The 23,248-nt window shown below is 36.6% G+C and overlaps 1 protein-coding gene and 1 long non-coding RNA gene across 6 annotated transcripts; one reads left to right on the top strand and one right to left on the bottom strand.

Annotated features, from left to right (window-relative positions):
• The first annotated feature begins 71 nt into the window (after positions 1 to 71).
• Positions 72 to 10,246, top strand: LOC146690811 (uncharacterized). 2 transcript variants are annotated; one of them, XR_014915493.1, is made up of 6 exons: positions 72 to 232; positions 3,468 to 3,597; positions 5,994 to 6,048; positions 9,410 to 9,489; positions 9,707 to 9,849; positions 10,071 to 10,246. It is a non-coding gene; the product is annotated as an uncharacterized LOC146690811 (long non-coding RNA). The 2 variants fall into 2 exon arrangements; XR_014915492.1 differs by lacking the exon at positions 72 to 232 and adding an exon at positions 240 to 388.
• LOC146690810 (muscleblind-like protein 2a) lies at positions 558 to 16,225 on the bottom strand. 4 transcript variants are annotated; one of them, XM_085433917.1, is made up of 10 exons: positions 15,823 to 16,216; positions 12,935 to 13,644; positions 9,715 to 9,879; positions 9,404 to 9,625; positions 9,033 to 9,293; positions 7,760 to 7,813; positions 7,270 to 7,429; positions 6,138 to 6,173; positions 5,322 to 5,416; positions 3,489 to 3,551 (listed from the first exon to the last, which is right to left on the bottom strand). In XM_085433917.1, the coding sequence occupies exons 2-10, from the start codon at positions 13,106 to 13,108 to the stop codon at positions 3,537 to 3,539; spliced, it is 1,182 nt and encodes a 393-aa protein (XP_085290043.1). In that variant the 5' UTR covers positions 13,109 to 13,644; positions 15,823 to 16,216; the 3' UTR covers positions 3,489 to 3,536. The 4 variants fall into 4 exon arrangements, with proteins under 4 accessions (XP_085290042.1, XP_085290044.1, XP_085290043.1 ...); XM_085433916.1 differs by lacking the exon at positions 5,322 to 5,416 and having other exon boundaries at positions 558 to 3,551; positions 15,823 to 16,219; XM_085433919.1 differs by lacking the exon at positions 7,760 to 7,813 and having other exon boundaries at positions 15,823 to 16,222.
• Between the last annotated feature and the right edge of the window lie 7,023 nt (positions 16,226 to 23,248).

The following is a 23,248-nucleotide window of genomic DNA, read 5'->3' as shown; positions in this document are numbered from 1 at the left end:
ATACGCGAACAGCCCAATGGGCGCTTCCGCTTTCTGTACACCTCACATGTGCCTGAATGGCAGCCTCACGGAGGCAGCCAGTGAGATTCGTCGCTGACATTTCCGTTCATGTGTTAAAATTCCCATCATTCGGTTGCCCCAGTGACATCCAAAGAGAGCTCATCCAATCACGGAGGCGGCTCGGGGATGTGTATCCAAGAGGAGGTGAAACGCACCGGATGCTGTTGCTATGGTAACGCTGCATTAAAAAAAAATAAAAAAATTTAGCTGCGATCCGACTCGAGAGTGAAAAGTCACTCACCTTGTAAAAAAAAATATAATAAACCTTTATTATTCTTTGATAATGAGCAATACAGGCTATGTAACACACTCCAATTGAAACCGCCAGGTAAGTCTTTTTAATTGACTACTTTAGCTTTCACTAATAGTGATAAATACAATTTCACAGGACAGCTGTTTGAACAAATTGTAACACAAAAACATGAAAACATGCTCACTGAGGATGACACGTGGTTTCTACTGCTGATGCATTGCAAAATTAAACACAGCTCACAGGATGGCATTTACACGACATTCATATATTTATTTATGTATATTTAATATCAGATTGTACACAATTTAGAATTTACAGGAACAAAAAATATCCACAAGAAATGTTTAATTATACACAATTACTTTTGGGGAAAATGTTTGCATTCAGACCAGGATGGATCCAAATAGCTGTTGCGTGACATCTTAACGAGAAGCTTCAGTGTTTAAATATGACAGGTTGCAATAAAATGCTAGCCAACCCCACAAGCCAATCAATATCAGCTATTTCAGGTGTCGTTACAATGTAATAATGTCCTCATGTTAGAAATGTGTGTATCTTAATTTAAGAGAAAGGTTCAGTGAAGTTTATTCTATTTATTAGACGACATAGAAATCATAATTAGTGAACAAATACAGACTCAGTAATACACCAAAGGTAAGGCAAAGTTCACACAAAGCCTGTCTTCTCAGTTGTCTGACTGTAGAAAAAGTGCTTATGAGAAGTGTTTCCATCAGTCAGTCAGACCAAACATTCTTACTGTTCACATCTTTTTGACTGGGCGAGATCTCAAACAACCTCTGTGTGCAGGTGGATCCATGACATTCAAACGTTTTGCCATAACATAACACAAACATTCAAAAACATGCCTTTAAGTAAAATAAATAAGTGGGGAAATATTGTATGTCTAATAGCAGTCTAAACTTTTAAAGCAATTATATTTTGAAAGCCAAATACATTTTTAAGTTTGGTGCTCAACATGCAGAGGGAAGCCTTAACAAACACGAAACTAACATTTCAAAAGTTCTCTTTTATGCACTGTTTTACCCACAGTGTTTCACCATATAATAATAAAGTTAAATATCCAAGTTTCTTCCAAGTAATCTAATTACTGTGAGGAGATACAGCTAATCTACCACCGACCAAAATACAGTTTTCATCACTGCAACTTGGGATTGCCCTCAGCAGCAAATCAGACAATAAATGACAAACTACTGTTACACCATTATGAAAATTACTTCTTTTCTTTTTTGGAAAACATGTCCTGTACGATGCACTTTTGTACATAAAAATCAATCCTATGGCCTTGGTCATACAAAGGCTTGTTGTCCCTTACAGGCAGCAAAAAGGATGAATTGCTTTAAGTTTCTCCTTTGTCCAACATCAATCCCTGGACACAAGACCGCTTTTAATAGGCTAACAGATCAAGGTCCTTTGAGAAACCCTCAGCACACCTAAAGTAATTTTAATAAATTGCATTCATCACAAAATAAAAGAATACATGTTAAAACTATTTTGAACTAATATTACACCAGTAAAATTATGCTCGTAAATTCTATTGACATGTAAAACATCACAAGGAAAATATATAATAAAAAAGTGAAGAAATGCAAAAGATTCAATGAAAGGTTTCTATTTGTACACCTTGTTTGCAAAATAGATAACTAAAATTCTAATAAAAGAAAGAAACAATATTTCTCTTAATCAGACACAATGCCCACCCTGTCTGCTGCTAAATAGTAGACAGCAATGAGTAACTGCATCATGCCGCGTCAATCTCTCATGACTACATGTCACCAAATGTTTGCCTCCTTCTACTTTACTACAAAAGTATTTTGCCCTTTTTGCTAATTTCTTGTCGAAAAATGAAAGAAAATCAAATTAAATTGAAAATTACATTGAATAACATACACATTAAAGCATCAGTGAAAACAAACTGTAAGCCTAATTAACAGGTCCACACACACAATACCACTGCATTTACATGGTATTGCAAAAACACGTAGATTTAATCCTAATGTATATGTCTTAAGTGGAATAGATTTTCTGAGTGTTTTTCCACACAAACCTTTTCAAATATACTTAATCATTGCATGCACAACTGTTTAGGCACTTGTAACCTTCGATTAATACAGTACTGACAAGTGACTGCAACCTTAAGACTAACAGTTGAGACACTACTCAACACGCAACCCTCACAGGATCACAAGAGCTTTAGTTTGAATATGAGCAGCAGTAACTTCATACTCTTACTGAGCTGACTTTCATGGCTGTGGAGGCTATATCAACTTGAACAAGTGAAAAGTATTTACAGATCCATCAGTGAGTCAGCAATTGTCTTGAGCAATAATGCACATTTACTAAAGAGGTGTTAAATTAGAAAAACAAAATTGCTTTGAACGGATAAAACATTTCATTTCTCTCAGAAAAGACAGAAAACAATCTGTATATGTAATGCAAAGGCACACCAGGAGGTGGAGCACTGATCCATTACTCTGGGTGAAGTATAGAGGGACTCAGAGCATTTTTAAAGGGACATCCATAAACCTGCTGTTAGATTACATTTTTTTTATATACACAATTTTTTGTTAAGTTTAAAGTTAAATTAAGTGCTTTTCTCTTTGATTAAAAGTTAAATCTGGCACTAGATGAGCAATCATTATCATCAAAAACAAAACTTTCTTAGTTTAAATAACACATTCAATAAAGAATATGATGATGATAAAACTGCAATATAATCTACAATATAGGACGCCTTTACACCTGACATTAACAGGTACTGTCTACAGACTGAGAACTGATTAAAATATTTACATTATTTAAAACATCTCTGTTGTTTAGTTTTATGCCACTACTGCCAGTTTACTTCTCTGTAGCATCTATTGTATTTAAGTTTGATTGGTGGCTAAATGCACTCATAACCCTATCAGAATTAGTTTAGGAAACAAATAAATAATGCACATTGATCGTTGAAGGTGCATGTTAGCAGGTGCAAAGGCGTGTACAATAACAATCTCTCTGACACCTATTACAGTATAATGTAGAGGTTCATTATAACTGCCTGTAATGTATCATCATCATCATCATCATAATGTCAGATAAAGTCGGCGATGTTATCCACATGCAGCCTCTTGTATTTTGTGTGTATTGTTAACAGAATATTTACAGAACGGCTGCCCGGGACCCTTAACAGCAGCAACACGGCACTGGCTTCTGTTTCTGGCGGTTACTTGAGGATGATCTGTTTCGGAGGCAAAGACAAGTCACTGAGTAGTTTCACACAACAGGTATACTTTACAATCGCCTTTGTTACAAGACAAAGATTATTAAGGAACTCACTTCTCACTCTTAAGTGATATGAAAATACAAAGTTTAAGTGAAATGAACTTTATTCTCTTGATACATCGTTTTGTAAAAATGCGGCTTGACCTTGAAGCTAATTTAAGGTTAAAAGTTTTATTGATTTGCAAAAGTGATTTGGAACTGAAATTATAAGTTTTGATATTAAAAAATGTGTTTAAACAATCAAATGAATTATTTTACACATTGAATAAATTGTTTTATGCATTTTTAAAAACAGTTTTAACTATTTATCAGCTTCAAACCCTTTTTTTTTTCCAGTGTCAGACTTTTGACCGTGATTTTGTGTTGTGGCTGTGTATCAAAGGGGAGGGGTGCGTGTAGACTAGTGATTGAAAGCTCCTGTGTCACGTTGGTTACAAGTTTAAAATGAGCATTTTGGCTGAAGATGGTCACTGCTCCTTCACGGGATGCTGCCGGCACCAGCCACAGTTTCAGATTGTGCTATAATAGACTATATTGATGGGTCAATATTTGAAACATATTGATATACATACATGTGGGGAAAAAATTTACCCCTACAACAAGGAATACTGTTATCTGATTGGGTGGTAGGTTGCAAAAAAGCTATATTGAGATTAGAATCTCGCCCACCTTATTTAAACCTAATGTAAAAGAGTTCATAGCACCTGCAATATCAATATGTTACAAACATTCACTCATCAATATAGTCAATCATAGGATAATCCAGGAAACCATGTTTCTTACCTGTTGGCTGGTGCCAGCAGCATCCTGTAAAGGAGCGATGACCATCTTCCATCAAAATGCTCATTTTAAACTTGTAACAAATGTGACACAGAAGCTGTCAATCATCAGTCTACACCCACCTCTCCCCCTTCATACATGCCCACAACACAAAACCAGGGTTAAAAATCGGAAAATGATCAAATCAGATGTAAAATAAAAAAATAAACGTAAACTAACAAAAAAAAAAAAAATGAAAACAAATTTATTCAAAATAAAATCATTCTTTTGTTTTTTTTAAACAGTTTTTTTTTTACATTTTAAATATCAAAACTTAGAATTTCCGTTTCAAAAGACTTTTCAAATGAATAAAACTTCTGACTCTGACTTAGCCCCACACTTTTATGCCAGTGGTCATGACAAAGTTTAAATACTAACTTATCCGTATGTCCATATGACTTCATTCATTAAACATTAAAAAGACAACAGTAATCAAAGTAAAGAATACCAAATACTTTAGATTTACTCTCTCAATCCTAATATTAAATGTTTCAAACTAGCCAATTGAGGAAATGTGAATAATATTTTTTATTACACGAATAATAAAAATCTTATATTAAGACGGTGCACACAGAAAGTCAGCATAACCAATATCAAGAACTGTATGGTTAAGTCCTATATACTGTAGCTTGTGTTGGAAAAGACACTGGCATCAACCAAAGCATAAAACATGCAATAGAGAATATAAGCGACACCACAGTTTGCAGATGGAAGAGCTAGAAATATGTTTTGTTTCTAAAGGAAAGGATGAGATGCAGCCTAGTTGGTCTACGAGGTACACGAAAGCTTAATGCTGCAATGCAAGCCGGGCATCTCTACGCTGATGAAGCAACTCCCCTGATTGAAAGATGAAGCACTTATTTAGAGCTCAAGGATTTATGACAGAAAGCTTTAAAAAGGAGCAAACCTGATTGGTTGGTGCTGTTGCTGCGTAGGGGACACTTGTGGCGGGAGTAGTTGCTGCAGAGACAGTAGCAGGCGTAGCACTGTACATCATGGGGACTTTTTCAGGAAGGGAACCATGAAAGCAATGAAAAGGGAGGTGGAGCATTATGGTAACCATAGCAATGTATCTCTCTCTCTTGCCAAGCAAATACAAAATGACATTAGCAGCAAGCCATCATTGGGTTAGACCAGCAGATGGCATGTGATCACACAGCAAAGCGAGACAGCAGGGGAAAAACATAAAAGGAGGGCTGATAAGAGATAAAATTAGGAAATCTGTCCATAATCTGGCATCCCACAAGATATGGCATGTAAAGCTATGCCACCAGAGGTGATCAATGTGTTTGTTTGTTGTTGTTTTGTTTTTTTAAATACAACATTTACAGAGTTTTACTATTAATACAAAACATTAAAGAGCATAAACTATGAGGTAAATCTATGGGATGCTGATCAAATTTCCTAATCACAATCCAGAATAAACCAAAAGTGCTTACATTTCTTTACTGTGCTTTGATTATTTAAAATAATTTTACAAGCATATATACATACAGGGCTCTGATCAGAAAGGCAAAAAATGAAACATAAAGCTAAAAATGTTTACTAAAAAACTAAAGTAATCTCTTGTTTTTTTCAGTTTTTGTTCTCATCCAGTTTCCTGGTTCAAAGGGTTGATTTCTCATCCGTTAATAGTAAGTATACTCTACCTTATCCAGACAAAGTAATGTATTCTTTACTACAAAAGGACATGGTTAAAGAAGAACATGGAGGAGGCACCTACCAATGCCATTAGCTGGAGTCATGCACAACACAGAACCTGTGTGATTTACAGGTGAAAAAAGAAAAGGTCTTTATCAAAATCGACATACATTAATATGGTCAATACTGGTGTAAGCCCATAAAAACAGATCTTTACTTTATTAAACAGGCCCATTGTGTTAATGCAGCATTGTTTTGTTCTGATGGATACAAGCTGAGTAACACAAAACTAGTGTTTTGTAGTTAGTGTTCACTAACTACAAAACAGGCGCATTAACATAGAATACATTTAAGAGAAATTTCTGCAAGCAAACAGACCTTTTCAAACCAGACATTTACACTGGAAAACAAAGGAAATCCCAATTTTACACCAGAACATGAACACAGCTTACATATATGGATCTGTGCAAAGCTGACCTTGTGAAATGTGTCTCAAAAGCCCACGTGTGCATATTAGGCGATTAGTTCACATGGTTTTGTAAGTGAGCGAGAGGGATGTTACGTGTAGTTTTAGACATTTGTATACACAGAAAATTATCCGATTTGTGAAGCTGAACTTAACAAATTGTGTGTAAATGATCAGTATTTAGTCAGGTTTAAACGTATGCATTTGTAAATCTTAGTTTACGCGTGTGTGTCATACTGTACACATTTGTAATTCTTTGAGGCAAATTTCTCCCCATATAGGTGTGTCTATGACCATGACTTGCCAACTGACATATAGCACACCTGTTGCCTTGAAGAACCTGCCCTGGTTGTTAAGAGGTCATCAATTTGCTTTGTAACCACTGCTTCAATCTTTAATAGTTTACTGGTTCTACTGGAGTAACTGAGAGCAACTGTTTTTCATAACAGTCTTACTTTTCGTAATATGAGTTTAACAAAGTTTAATTATAAGCTATGATAAAGCCAAGAATCTTGCAGTGACATGTCAAAAACCTGTTAGTGTAAGGATTAAGAGTCACACCCTTTTTTGAAAGCTTTGATATAACAGACCTGTTCACAAGGAGTGCTGCTGATCCTGCAAATTTCTTCAGTTAAGTAACAGTAATACATGATGTGATATTTGCGAACAATATCTGACGGCAATAAGCCCTGAGACAGACACGGAAATCTAGCTTAGCCATGGAGTCATAGCAGGTTTGGAAGCTCACCTGTGGGATAAAATGCTGCAGTGGGCTGCTGCAGAGTCTGTGAGCTGACCAGAGCCTGCTGGTAGTGCAACAAACTGGGGCTGAGGAGAGAGCCGGCCCAGCTGCTCTTCTCAAGAACTGGTCTCTTTGGTAGGGGTTGCAGAACACTATGGGGAAAGGCCTGGAAAGGGACAAGAGGCAATAAGACACTTCCCATATTTCTGTTACGCACACCTTTAAAAGGATATGTTAGTATTTATGTTTAAAAAATGATACACATGACTAAAATATAAAGATGACACAATGAAAAAAAAAACTACCACAGATATGACTGGTGTAATGTATTCACCAAAACTTATTTGACAACTTGAGCACTTAAAAATACCCATGCTGACAGATCATGTACAGAAGGGCAATATAAGACTTGAAGAAGCCGTAAACCCCAATGACAAAAATGAAAAGTTCTCACAGTACAATTAATAGCTACATGCAAAGCAAAAGGTGAAAGTACCAGGTCTACAGTTGCCTCGAGGGGTCGCTTCATTGCTTTGGCAGTCGACTGAGTCTTTTAATAGCAGGCAGCGAGCACATGATGGCAGTGGGCCAATGGGATTCAAGCGTATTAACATACAGGTAACAGCAAGCAGAGGTGCATCATGGAGGACAGCATTGTGGATAGGTGAGAAGGGGAAAACAAAACAAAAATAACCTGAATGTAGTATACCACATAAAACACAATATTCATGCACAGTAAGGACACATTAAACTAAAGATTCCTTAATTAGTAGGTCAACATGTACAGTTAATGAATCATTTTGGCAACAAAGACTTATAATAACAAGGGTGTAATAACCTTAAACTATACGTCAAGTTTGAGAACAATGCTTAAAATGAAAGGTATTAAAATATTAACAAAACCTACTATGCACACAAAAGGATTTTGGAACACGCTGGTTTTATGACTCCAAGTGCAGGATACTGATATAATGCACAGCAAGCACTTAACAGTTTCATAATTAAATGAAAGATAGCTTGGTTTTATGAAGGTAGCAAAGGCAGTACCACAAATCAAAAGTTAAAACAACCATGCACCTGATGTCACAAAGCACAGAATGTGGAGCTCCATTTACTGCATTCACACTAAAGCTTTTGAATTACAGATGTCTCCTTAACTTGTACAGTACATAAGAACAACTAACAACTTAAACTACAACCTAAATAAAAATGTATGGAAAAGAATTAACCATAAAAGATGATGTATGCTAGACATGATTTTTAAGTAGAATGGAGGCCAAAGAAGCATAATTTAGTGAGCCAATGTGGCTTTAATATTGCACTAAAGAAAAGATAATAGAAATTGTGAGAAGCCTGATTGTGCATTACATTTAAAGGCTATTTAATGATATTTAATGACGCAATTTAAAAACAATCCAAGAAAAATTGTAGCTGTAAGACTTAATGAAGAGGATCAATTTAAAATTGCTAAGACTATGTAAATCTGTGAGAGGAAGGTGTCAGATTCAACTGTCTGAAGTTTTACATAGGAAATCAATATTGTGACCTTTAAGAAGTTTTATTTAAAAATAAAATACTGGTGCATTTCTTTGATATTAAACTACTTCAGGAGTTGCTGCTTAAAGTTTTGAGAGGAGCTTCTATTCAACTTCACTGAATGTACCATTACAAATGCTTACAAATATGCAGCACTCCACATTCAGCAATTTCATAGACAGAACAATGATGAACACTTTATCAATCATCAGAAGGATAACACTCTGACTTACCACAGCTGCAGCTGCGGCTGCGGCCTGTGCTGCCACTGCTGTCTGATTGATTTGTTGTTGACTGGATTTGATTTTGGCCTGCAAGTGTGCAGGCGGGTGAAAATACTTGCACTTCTCCCTGGAACAGCGACTCTTGATGTAGTCCATGCAAACAGTGACAGTGTTATCCGTGGTGTCAATCATTGGGCTGTCACTGGGATGAGCAAAGCGGCAATCTGTCTCCCCTCTTGCACAGTTTCCTCGCTGAAACTCACGACACACCTGAGAGGAGCAAGAGGAGTTCAGCTTTTAAATGTGTAGCCAGATCATGTGAAACCGCATAAGCGCTAATGTATTTTTATGTGAAGTCACGCCTTGGTGTGCATGAATACCTCTAGTTTGTCTGAACGCTGAAGCTTCTGTGAGGGAGAAGAAGAGGAAGAGGAGGAGGAAGAGGAGGAGCACTGGACTGAGACAGGTGAGCTCCCTGGAACAAGAACCGGAGTGCTGGAGAGGATGTCTGAAGGAATGAGGCTCATTCCATGGCTTAATGGTGTCATGTATGAACCATAACCGAGACCAGCGTTTGTGCCAAGTCCCTGTGTAAATGTTGGCTATGAGGGAAGAGCATACATATTATGTGTGAGAATGCCATCCATCAACATCACACTGACTTAAAATTCCTCCTGAACCAGGACTTTACCACAGGCTGCAGGCTGGGTCCAGGGATCATAAGCTGCATCTGCTGGGCAAGCACGGCTGCTGCAGTCTTCTGATGGATGAGGTTGTTGCGCCCATTTATCTCTAACTGGGTTTTTAAGTGTGAAGGTGGATGAAGGTACTTGCAGTTTTCTCTTGAGCATCTGCCCTGCATTCAGAGAAATTATAAAGTGAAATAGAAGCATTTTCATTCATATCATAAAGAAATTTTATAATCTGATAGACTAAAAATGTTGCTGAATCAAAAGACTGAGAAAAAAAATGAATGTTTTGTTTTCATCAAAATCCTGTAAGATTGTCTCAAAGAAACGTAATCGTCAACATGTTTTTTCTCCACAGCTCTCCCACTCAGGCTCCACTGTCAGCGGTGCTGTGTTGCATGACGTGACAGCTAGTCGTGGCTAGAATAAAGCATTTTACATTGCAATGATGGATGTCAAAATTTTCTTGAGTCAGGCACAAGACTTTACTTGGAGTGCAGACAGTTAGTGTTGAAAAATGCAAAAGAATAAACTGTTGCAGATTATGTGTTGCATTACATCCTTTATTTAGACTCTCACAGATCAGATCAGAGCTGGTACTCAGAAGTGTTAATCAGCAGGTTAAATGATTTTTCCCATGAAAATTTCACAGACTACACAATTCTCAATCCTACCCGACCCACCTACTATCCAAAATCATTCACTGCACAGTCACTGAACATCAGCTTTGAATGCAACACTTGTGCAGCATATACTGTGCATTACAACATGCATTGGCTAATTACACAGGGTTTTTTTTACTCATTTAGCCTTAACGGTGGTATATTTCAGCGGTTTGTTTTTAAGCCTAAATACAAAACCTGAAAAACCCTTTATTTATTTATTTTACCCTCAATATGAGCCAATCAAAGCCATCCCTGCCACTCAGGCATTTATATTAACCTAATAAGAGATGAGCGTTCTCTCTCCTATATATTCAAGTTCTCAGACTCATGTCTGCTCATTTAAATTTCTTCTGACATTCATTTAGATATATATTCTGAATACTGGTTATTAATTTGTCTTATCTATAAAGAAAAAATGTAGTACTCACAGAATGAACCAAACAAGGAGATACAACAACCAAGGAATGACTTGACTTTATATCTTCAGCATCTAGCCCTAGAAAATTTTCAGAAGTAATGCCTGCTGGTACTGAACTTTAGCCCTGATATATAACAAAAACGTATCGCCTACAATAAAACTGTAGAAACAGCAAGCAAAAGGAATCAGCTACATCTGGACATCAACAGTACTGTCGGGTGCTTTATTAGAAGCCACGAGGATCTACTTACAATACCAAAGAGTGTGCATATTCTTCAACATGATGACATCAATTGTGTTAGGATTCACTGGTGAATGGGAAAGTTAACAGTAATTGTTTTGACATGTCCTTCTCACTCACAACCCTGAATTGAACAAAAATCGTATGGCAACAACGTCAGCAGGAAAGCCAAGAGAAAAATACGAGGAAAACACGTCTCTGAATGGCTAGCTCTCACTAAGCAAACAAGGGCTCAATACTACAAAACATCATTGTAAACTTTGACATAGTTAGACAGAGTTCCTAAAAATTGGAAAAGCACAGCTTGACATTCATTCTCGAAATTCCAGTAGAAACTCTATACTCCCCTTAAGGTACCCTGTTGAAAAAACATTTTAGTCTGGCTCTGAATAAACTGCACATTTTATTTAGAGCAACGAATGAACATTTGTTAGAAAATCTTCAGCTAATTTGACAAATAAAAATCATAAATAAGGCATTTTAGGGTATCCTTTATCTCATGTAACAGTAAATTAAGTAGTTTTGATATTTGCTTGTTGGTCAAATAAAACAAGCACTTTACTTGTGAACAGGACAATCAGTTTAGATCATTTTTATATATGAATGTAATTTATTTATACTCTTTCTTGAGTTTCTTGAAATGTTCTATTCAAATCTATTATAATTATGATCATTAAATTTCCATATTAATCAATATGAAGGTAATGCAGATAGTTGCAGTTGTAGCTTTTCTTTTCAAAGCAGAGAGCTGTTCTCACCTTAATATTTTATGAGCAAAATGTAATACAATCTTTTACAAAGGAAATTACAGATTTCTGGCCGACTACTTTGCAGTAAAATAAATATTATGGAAACCTCTAATCACTTTGATAAGTTGAAAAGTGCTTGGTGCCACTTATCTACAACATAAAGCCAATGTCTGAACTAATAAAACCCCCCTTTCAGATATGCACCCAATTAATCTGTTGTTCCATTATTCTGTTGGCATCTGAATGTATCAATTAGATTTCTGAATGAAGACTCCGGTCGCTTTTTTAGCCAGCAGGCTGGACCTACCATACCAAAGAGGGATGATTAGTTTATGAAAAGGGAAGACGGACTGCAGAGTGGTGCAGCTCACCGACAGTCATAATAATCAAGATGAACAATAAATGTTTTTATATGAAGGAATGAAGTAGATTCATTCTATGAATGCATTCGGGCCCATGTCCACGGGAGTTACAGGCAAGCTATGTAAAAACTTGTAGCAAGGTGGTAAGGAGATGAGTCAACATGAGGATAGTCCTGGAGGCAAAGCTGGATTTTGGTGTGATGGTGAATGTGTGAGAGTGGATTAAGGATGCCCCCACCTCATTCAGGGCAACTGAGCAAGCAGGAGAATAAACTGACTGTAATCCATCTGGCTGCCAGATTTTTTTTCTTCTTCTATCACCTAAATCCTCTGGATAAGTGATTAGATTTTACCGTACAATCTTTGGGAAATAGTGGTATTACCCATGATTTCACAAATAGTAGAGCAATATGGGAAATGAGGCTGGATGCTTGGGAGGGTTAATGCACTGAAGGGCTCTGAGAATTCAATATTAAACTTACACCTGACTATACAACAGTGATGCTAACAGTTGATTTCTCTATTATCACCACTTAACATGGGAAATGAGCATGCTTGAATTTTTTCTAACCCAAGAAATAATTATTTTTCTTTCACTTTTATAAACTAATAACTGACACGTACTTCCAGCACTACATTATTAAGCATATAAGTAACTTACACAGTTACACTGCTAGCAAACAGCAACAAAATCCAGTTTTCCTTTTAGTCTTAGTTTACTTTCATACTCCTTTATACAGGGGCATTATTTTCTGACACTTAATAGAAGATCATTAATATGTCTTACCTTCAATGAGTCAAAGCAGGCTATGACTCTTCCATTTTCAATTTGGCAGCTCTTCGACGGATGAGCAAATTTGCATTCCTCATCACTGCGTGAACAGTTTCCTCGCTGAAACTGTCGACAAACTTCCAGAGTTAGCCATTTTGTGTCTCTCGCTGAAGAAATATTTAACGCCATGTCCAAAAGTTGTAACTTTAAAGCAACTTTTAAAAGTCACTCTTATTGTTGAAAGACTAATTCACCAGAAGCTGTAGCTTAATCGCAGCTTTTAGCTCTGAATACAGTCTGCTTCTTTGTTAAAACAACCAGATGACTCCCCCATCAGAAGGAGCAGAAAAATCAGATGACTAGCCAATCAAAGAAAAATTATCCTAGAAACAAGAACAACTGTGTTTTTTACAGCAAGAGACTGCAGTGTATACTCCACAGCCGAGAACGCCCACAGAGAGTGAACAATGATCTCAACACAGAATTGTTACTCTGTCGTATGTGCGCTGGTCAGTAGCCTCCGTCTTGTTATCCTCTATTTTATGGCTTGAATTTCTCATTCTTTTAGGTGCTGAAAGTGTGCAAACCAGCGACAAAGGGCTTGAGCTGAGGTATCCTGTGTTGGTGCATGAGACTGCAACTTAAAAAAGAAGCGAGGGGCAGCAATGTACATGAACCAACTTCAGGTCGGAGATATCTTCTCAAAGGCACTATCTGTTTGTAATCTGAAAGAAAAGAAAACAGGGATATTACTGAAATTAAACTTAATTGTGATTACAGCATCATTAGTCTGTTCAGTGGGCATATTAAGATACGTTAAGATGTTATGTAAAATATGAGAACAAACTCCCCACAGAAAGACAGGTTCGAACCCAGGACCTTCTAGCAGTGAGGTAACCACTGCACCAACATGCCCCCATGACGATAGTACAGAGCAGACAATTCACATTGTTAGAACTCCTCTGTAAGTAATAAAAGTTCAGCTCATACAAAGCTGTCAGCGTTTTATCAAGAAAAGAGACTTTGCACACACCTGCAAATCACTCACCACCTCACATCTGTTCCTGTCTTTATTTAAAGCCATTAGTCTGCCTCCTCTATAAACTGAATTACAATGAAGTGGCAGATGCCATCCATTTAAACTCATACAACTACACAAAATAGGTTTGAATCAGCAAAGCACAAGTCATACATTTTGCAATCAGGCATAAAAAAATCCGTTTATCTTTCACCATGGAGCTCCTTCTCATCATTTCGTGGGAAATCCAAAGGGAATACAGATGTTTTATGCCTACACATTTCACTCTTTTCCAGGTTATGCTGCCTAAATAAAAGCATTAGCATTTTATAAAGGCACCAGATCACACAATCAGAGTTTTGCTGAAACACGGTTATGACACATTTGCATCAAAGTTTGTTCATCAGGATCCATTAATTGCACTTTATAAGAGTCATACAGTTATTGCAGCCAATTCATTTTTTTCTACTTCTCTATGTACTGCTAAGCTGGTTGGGAGTCAAACACAAACTGCGTAGTCAGACCTGCAACTACACAGGAAGTTGCTGAGCAGACAGAAAAGGTGGACAACTCATGAGCTGATTAAATCTGCATGATTTGATTTTTTTTATCCTACTAAAATCAACTAAAGCTATCAGTAAATACTGCACTCCAAAAGCTGTTTTGCTCTGCTGCTCTTCCTTTTCTTTTGCAGCAACCCTTGGTCTAACAGTACGCTGCAGCAAATTCCTTTAGGCGCAAGTCAGGAAACAGAGCAGGAAAACCGACCTCTCTCACTTCATTCGGCACTAAAATGCTTGTTCTTGTTTCCTGGAATCTAGGCTGGAGATACAACTTTCAAGCTGCTGACTTCTAAATATACTGACAAGAAAAAACAACTCTTACCCTTCTTTCTGTCCCATGGATTCAGTGACTAAAGATTTTCTCTTCACAGCAAGAAAAACAGACTCTCTGCCAGGCTCTGACTAAAACATTTCCAGCCACCCCCTTCCTGTCTGGGAGCTGGCCTCTGGGAAGACCCTCCCAGTTAGAAATTGTCCAATAGGGAACAAGAATCTGATCTGCCATGTGAAACTTCCTGTTGACCATTTATTTATGATTACAATCTGATTACTTGGAGAACGTGGAATTCAACACTTGATCCATGCCTCCAGAGTTTGCTGCTGCAGGGATGAACAATGATGCATGTGAAATAAATTATTTTGCAAGCTTGCACAAAGCTTCTGCACAAACATGACTACAGAGCATGCAGCCCATAAGTGTATATCCTAAACACTCTTTACAGTTAATTATCATAAATACAGGCCTGAGTTATTAGCTCCATACCTTGGATTAGGTGCAGGTCAGTATGCTGGTATTAAAAACCCGTAATAACCCAATGTAAATAGAAATACGCCTTTTTTGTTTTGTGTGTGTTATCTTTCAGTTCTAATTGTAACATTTAAATAATTTCAGCATCCTTCTCAGTTCAGGGGTGTAGCCACTTACTGCTGACAATATGATGGATGGCGTTGTCTTAATGGCACTTCCGAGTATCCCAGGTAGGAATCATTTTGTCTACTTTTTTAAAAAAATGTAGTCATTTTCAGAGTAAACGAGGAAATGCACATAAGAAGCACCGCTGTAGGTGTACCATAACAACAAATACAATCATATTGTGTCAATGTAATTCGATTAAAAGCTGTAAGAAAATACTTTAAGGCTTACTAGTACAATGGCAGTCAACTAACTGCCACTATTTTGTATCACGCAGTTTTATTACCACAGTTTGAGACTGCTAGGATGCTTAAGTGTCAGCTTTACAACCCAATCAGAAATACATTCACATTAACATGCATTAGCTTGCATTAGCCACACTGGTAGCAGAAAGACAGGACCTGCTTACCTCATCATCACGAACGAGCTGCTTCCCAGAGGATACGACAATCACGCACCAGCTAGGACAACGGCAACCCAACTAACGAAAACAATATGTCAAGTGTTCCCGAAATTTCCTCTCAATAGCCTCTTTATTTCTCGCCCTGTTCTGAGAATTACCGCTCGTTATTTCATCCACGTCTCCGACCTAATTTCTTTAGTTTGTAGCGCTGCACAGATTTAAGCAACAAGCTTTTGACAGCTTACTGTACGACCGTCAGTTCAGTGTGATAAAGGGGTGTCCCTGGGTGCGATGCGAAGGCTGAAAACAGCCATTAATTCAGCATATGACGTTTCAACCGAGCGTAAGGCGTAATTTATTGTATAGAGACATTTCATACATTAAGTTGATTTCTAAAATAATAATATAGTGGGAAAAAGTAGGCATTCTTTAACTTCTATTTTCTGACACCCACCCTACGTCCGCAAAGTGGTACGATCCACACGAGTGCCAGTAGGCTAAAAGGGCAAGGGTTTGCTTGTTACCAAGGGAACAGCAATAAAACTATGTGAGTTTTGTGGATTATGTTCATGAGAGCACTCGTTCCCACACAAATATAAACAAATTAACGAAGAATGTATATATATATTTTGAAAAAGGCATTGGAAAGTGAGAATTTAGCAACAAACAAAAACTTTACAAATATATATGTGTGACGTCTTGTCCATTTATTTGGAAGAAAAGTAGTTATAAAAATATAATTTGTACAAGGTATTAAAAACCTGTATATGTATATTACTAATATGAAGCAGATGCAGTAGCATGCAATCTCACAGGTCTGCTCAAGGTCAAATACGATGGATGCTAACCGAGATAGGATGTCAGAGAGGAAATGGAGGGAGACAGAGCAGAGACCATCATTTTGCTATAAAGTCAAATATTTATACTATAGAGATATAAAAAAAATGCTTACTCTGAGTCCAGACATGGTGGTTGTGCTGGACTTTATCACTGGCACATGTATGCCAATTTTCTACTTGTCATATTATTTGTAAAAACAAAACAAAACACACACACACACACACACACACACACACACACACACACACACACACACACACACACACACACACACATTTATATATGTGTATCTATCTATCTATCTATCTATCTATCTATCTATCTATCTATCTATCTATCTATATAGATATATAGATATATATATATATATATATATATATATATATATATATATATATATATATATATATATATATATAGATATATATCTATATATATATATTGGTGGTATTCAGCGAATGATGGTGTTTATAGAAAGCATATTGTTAGCAGCAGATTAAAAGTTGCATATGTTTAATTTTCGGTTAATCATGATTATTTCTTCTATCTATCAATTCTTTTATCATTAACAGTTTATTATAAGATAGTTACTTTTCAAAGTCATATTTCTATTTTTATTGCGTATATTGTCATTTAGCAGCCCGTTTCATTCTTAATTTGTTTATGCACCTTTAATTGTTGTTGTGTTTAAATATATTGTTTTTCTTTCATAGCCTTGTTTTGTTAGGTTTGATTGTTTTACACCTAAGGACATGGAGACAGACTGTTTTTTTAAACAGAAAATATAACCTAAAATATATAAAAATGTTCATTTTAATTCTTGAAATAGAACAAGTAACCAGTTAGTAATTGAATGTATAAATAAATATTCTAATTATATCTCAGATAGATAGATAGATAGATAGATAGATAGATAGATAGATAGATAGATAGATAGATAGATAGATAGATAGCACCTGTGGCAAATTCAACATTTTTTCTAGTAGCTGTCATAAAACAAAACAGTCATGAATAATTGACTCTTTTCTGTTTCCCCAGTCTTTTTGAGGCTTTAGCTCAGCCTTATCTGATTTGTCACACTGACACATCTCAAACTGGAGATGTGGCATGAGGAAAGGTCACCATATTGCTCTCTTTGGGGAAAATGTCAGTGCCATGGTGAATCATTTTAAAAACAACCGATGCTTTCATTCATTTGAACTGGACACTTTTTTTTGCCCCTTCACATTTTTGTTATATATCAAAGTCAAAGTCAAAGTCAACTTTATTTGTCGATTCTTCCACATGTACAGGACATACGGAGAATAGAAATTGCGTTACTCTTCAATCCCTAGATAAATAGCAAATGAACATTTAAATATATTTAAATATAAAAGTGATTTAAAAAATGCAAGTAAAATAATTAAAAAGTAAAAATTTGAATAAATACAATTTTACATATAACAAGAAAGCTATACAATATACAATATAATGGGTAAGTGACATTGAGTGTAATATTGTTATTAGGTACGACTCTGCAATATGTGGCTTTGGTGCAAAATGTTGAATTGTTTTGTTTCAGATGTCCCATGCATTTCAATGGATTTTTTTTTACTGTTATTTAGCTGTCAGTAGAATAAATAAGTATCCACTTTTCTCTGTACATCAATCTGCTTAAGTCTCTCTTCCAATAACAAAAACATCTATTTGAACATGTATCTCAATACTAACTGTGCACCTATTAAACACATTCTTATGGCCAACGTACAAGCTGATTTCATTATAACAAAACATCCAAAACATTACCCAACTCTCATGCTTGCAGTATCCGGGTACCAGTAAAGGTCCTACAGGGACAATGCACAAATATTCATACAGGGAGTGCAAAATTATTAGGCAAGTTGTATTTTTGAGGAATAATTTTATTATTGAACAACAACCATGTTCTCAATGAACCCAAAAAACTCATTAATATCAAAGCTGAATGTTTTTGGAAGTAGTTTTTAGTTTGTTTTTAGTTTTAGCTATTTTAGGGGGATATCTGTGTGTGCAGGTGACTATTACTGTGCATAATTATTAGGCAACTTAACAAAAAACAAATATATACCCATTTCAATTATTTATTTTTACCAGTGACACCAATATAACGTCTCCACATTCACAAATATACATTTCTGACATTCAAAAACAAAACAAAAACAAATCAGCGACCAATATAGCCACCTTTCTTTGCAAGGACACTCAAAAGCCTGCCATCCATGGATTCTGTCAGTGTTTTGATCTGTTCACCATCAACATTGCGTGCAGCAGCAACCACAGCCTCCCAGACACTGTTCAGAGAGGTGTACTGTTTTCCCTCCTTGTAAATCTCACATTTGATGATGGACCACAGGTTCTCAATGGGGTTCAGATCAGGTGAACAAGGTGGCCATGTCATTAGTTTTTCTTCTTTTATACCCCTTCTTGCCAGCCACGCTGTGGAGTACTTGGACGTGTGTGATGGAGCATTGTCCTGCATGAAAATCATGTTTTTCTTGAAGGATGCAGACTTCTTCCTGTACCACTGCTTGAAGAAGGTGTCTTCCAGAAACTGGCAGTAGGACTGGGAGTTGAGCTTGACTCCATCCTCAACCCGAAAAGGCCCCACAAGCTCATCTTTGATGATACCAGCCCAAACCAGTACTCCACCTCCACCTTGCTGGCGTCTGAGTCGGACTGGAGCTCTCTGCCCTTTACCAATCCAGCCACGGGCCCATCCATCTGGCCCATCAAGACTCACTCTCATTTCATCAGTCCATAAAACCTTAGAAAAACCAGTCTTGAGATATTTCTTGGCCCAGTCTTGACGTTTCAGCTTGTGTGTCTTGTTCAGTGGTGGTCGTCTTTCAGCCTTTCTTACCTTGGCCATGTCTCTGAGTATTGCACACCTTGTGCTTTTGGGCACTCCAGTGATGTTGCAGCTCTGAAATATGGCCAAACTGGTGGCAAGTGGCATCTTGGCAGCTGCACGCTTGACTTTTCTCAGTTCATGGGCAGTTATTTTGCGCCTTGGTTTTTCCACACGCTTCTTGCGACCCTGTTGACTATTTTGAATGAAACGCTTGATTGTTCGATGATCACGCTTCAGAAGCTTTGCAATTTTGAGACTGCTGCATCCCTCTGCAAGATATCTCACTATTTTTGACTTTTCTGAGCCTGTCAAGTCCTTCTTTTGACCCATTTTGCCAAAGGAAAGGAAGTTGCCTAATAATTATGCACACCTGATATAGGGTGTTGATGTCATTAGACCACACCCCTTCTCATTACAGAGATGCACATCACCTAATATGCTTAATTGGTAGTAGGCTTTCGAGCCTATACAGCTTGGAGTAAGACAACATGCATGAAGAGGATGATGTGGACAAAATACTCATTTGCCTAATAATTCTGCACTCCCTGTATCACATGCTTATTAAACAGAAGGGGATATTTCAGATTTATGCATCTAAATGTTTACACTAAGCATTTATTTATGTTCCGAGTGAAGCTAATTTTAATGCATATATATTTATACAGCTGAGGACAAAGTACATCCTTACAAAAAATATGAAAATTACATACAAAATTACACAATTGCACAAAAATACATTTGTTGATGTATTGAAATTTTATGTATTTTCCATTTTTTCATTAATTGCATTTCCATTATTAAACTGATTTTGCAGGTAACTAAAGCTATTTAATGTAGTGAACATTTAATGGTGGTACTTGCCTCTAAATTAAACTGCAGTTGAGGTAAAACAGGGGAAAACTGAACTATTTAAGGCTCTCAAAACACAGAACTTGATGAAATGTAGCCATTTAATTACCTTACACTGCCGCCTGCAGTTAAGAGTTAAAACTGTTTATCATAACAGGATCACTTGAGCTATTATGACCTGAATATAAGATATATTTAAAATGTATTCAGACTGCCAGCACAGTGACTCAGGAGCATCAAAGATACCAGTATCTCCCAGTGTTTTAAAACTTCTTGATGTTATTATTTTCCTATAGGAGCTTTTCTCGCGTCAAATATCATTACACTGTGGTATTGCTCCTTTTTACTCATCACTGTCCACAAGATCTTTCAATGTGCATAAATGTCACATTTTTTTTACATAAACGGCACAGTGTCACGGTCCATGGATTTTCTCTTGTTTTGATTTCAGAATCCTCAGTTAATATAACAATGCTTATCTTTCAAGGTTTATTGTTTAGGTTTTGTGTCAGCGCATGCATCACTGTGTTCCTTTATTCTAAAGTAAGCCAGTTCTTTGCTTTCGCTTTGAATCTTTGGTTTTCATAGCATGACAAGCTTCGTTTGAGTGTTTCTTTTCTATGTTTTGTTTTCTATTTTTAATTTATCATTCCAAGCTCACCTGCGTCCTTACGTATCCTGTTTTAGTGTGTATTCTTTGGAGTTTTTAATTCTCGGTTGTCTTTTTATAGTTGTTGCCTTCCTTCAGCTTTTGTAACATTTAACATTTTAGCAGCAATCTACAGATCAAGAAAAAATCAACAATTTAAAACTGAGAAAATGTAGTTATAATGTAGTTATAATGTAGTTATAATGGTGGCAACTATAATAGGTCCAGTGGTAGTTGTGGCAATTGTGTTTTGTCCCTTTTTACATAAAGCCCCTGTATGAAGGCACATGACTGTAAATAAGCTGGAAAATTGTGTCAGGTGGCTCCTACACCACTTTTCTGCAATCTAGTTATTTCTGATCACATATTCTAAAATCCTCCCTCAAGAGAGCTGTGCATAGACTAATGCCCACAAATGTCAATGAATTCAAGCTTCTTTGTGAAGACCAGTGGGCCAGAATTCCTCCACAATGATAAATGTGATAAAATCATATAGAAAACAATTACTTCAAGTTATTGCTGCTAGAGGTGCTTCTACAAGATGCCGAATAATGGGGTTTACTCAGGTTTCCAACACTACTTCTGCATTTTGGCTGGTTTTTGATAAATAAATAATATAAGAGTTTGATATGTCATTTTGTTGTCCACCTTAGGTTGCATTTTTCACAGTTTAGGACTTGCTAAAGAACAGATTTAAGAAGAGTTTGAATTTTGCTTTACTCTTGATATGGAAAAAAAGGACTGAGCCACCTTAGAAACCCATTATATGAATCTCCCATCACACACTTTATGTACTGATGTTAATGCCAGAGCACCCCCTGCCTTTTTGTTTTCACGTAGTCTGCCACCTTATGGTTGAGTTGTGATTGAATTATTACACGTAATTCTCCACAAGGAGGCAATAAAGATCTGGGGATGTTGCTGCTATTGTTAGATGCATCAACCAATGCTGCAGAGAACAACAATAAAGAAAGATCTTTATGATTGAAAAATAATGCATTCACAACTACCATATTAATGCTGTACTGACCTCTTCAGAAATGTCATCCCAACAGCAGCATTTAAATACATGCTGTTAATAATATTAAGTATTAAAAAAGTACCCACTCACTAACATGTTTTCTGCTGCTAGAAATGAAGAGGGTAAGACTGTCTTTTCCTGTAACATTTAAACTATCTGGCACTGATACCATCTAGGTGTTTTAATGAAGATCGTCGACTCTATTGCGAAATAGCAGAATTTATTTAAGAAGTAATGTTTTCAGGTTGAATTAAATCATTAAATGCAACTCTGTCAAAGGATATTCTAAACGTTAATGCTTCTGTTCACTGACCTGCATTACAAAGCCCTGCAGTGCATCGGTAAGGACATTGAAAAAGAAAGACATAAGCTATAAATATTTCATTTTATATATATATATATATATATATATATATATATATATATATATATATATATATATATATATATATATAATTATTATAATTATTTCACATCATACATTTCCATTTTCCAAAATGACTGCTGGGAAACATCATCATAAAAATGTAGACGTCTTGTGTGGTAGGTCTTACAGAACCGGAAGGCTTGTCAACTAATTACAAGACATTGCATGTTGTGACCAGCAGATGTCAGTCTTTGCCAAAATATATTTCCATAAATCGTACCACACAGAGGCTCAACATGAGGACAGTAGAACAGTTGGGTATCATTAGTTTAACGTAAGTTAGGCTATATCTTATTCTGTGTTTGCTGAAGGTCAACGTGATAAAATGAGGATCACTATACATCATGTCTGTGTGTGTGTGTGGGTGTGTCTGACAATTCCAGGTGACCCTAAACCGTGTTTTCAAAGCCCAGTGCAGCACATGTAAGTATGCAGTTAAACCTGCATGTTCTTATTTTTACCTGTTTCATTTTGTTTTTTTTCTTTGAATATAAAGACACTGGCTATGGTGTAAGATACAGTAAAAAGCACGTTGTGTATTAGTTGGCATTGTTGCTTCAAGATCCTGGGTTCAAATCCACTGGCTTCCACAGGAATTTGCATGTTGTCTCTAGGTACTCTGGCTTCCTCCCACAGTCTAAAAACACGCACGTTAAGTTAATTGGTGATTCTACATTGTCTGTCTCTGTGACAGCTGTCATAGGCTCCAGCTCGACTGTGAGTCTGAATTTGATGTGGATGGGCAGTAAACACTGTCAGAGATGTTCTTAGAGCTGT

The sequence above is a fragment of the Copadichromis virginalis genome, linkage group LG16 (assembly GCF_057382275.1).
Source record: "Copadichromis virginalis isolate Kocher_CV1m ecotype Utaka linkage group LG16, C_Virginalis_male_GT1.1, whole genome shotgun sequence".
NCBI classification, from domain to species: domain Eukaryota; kingdom Metazoa; phylum Chordata; class Actinopteri; order Cichliformes; family Cichlidae; genus Copadichromis; species Copadichromis virginalis.
The sequence above is the reverse complement of the archived record's forward strand: the minus strand, read 5'-3'. Positions and strand labels throughout refer to the sequence as shown.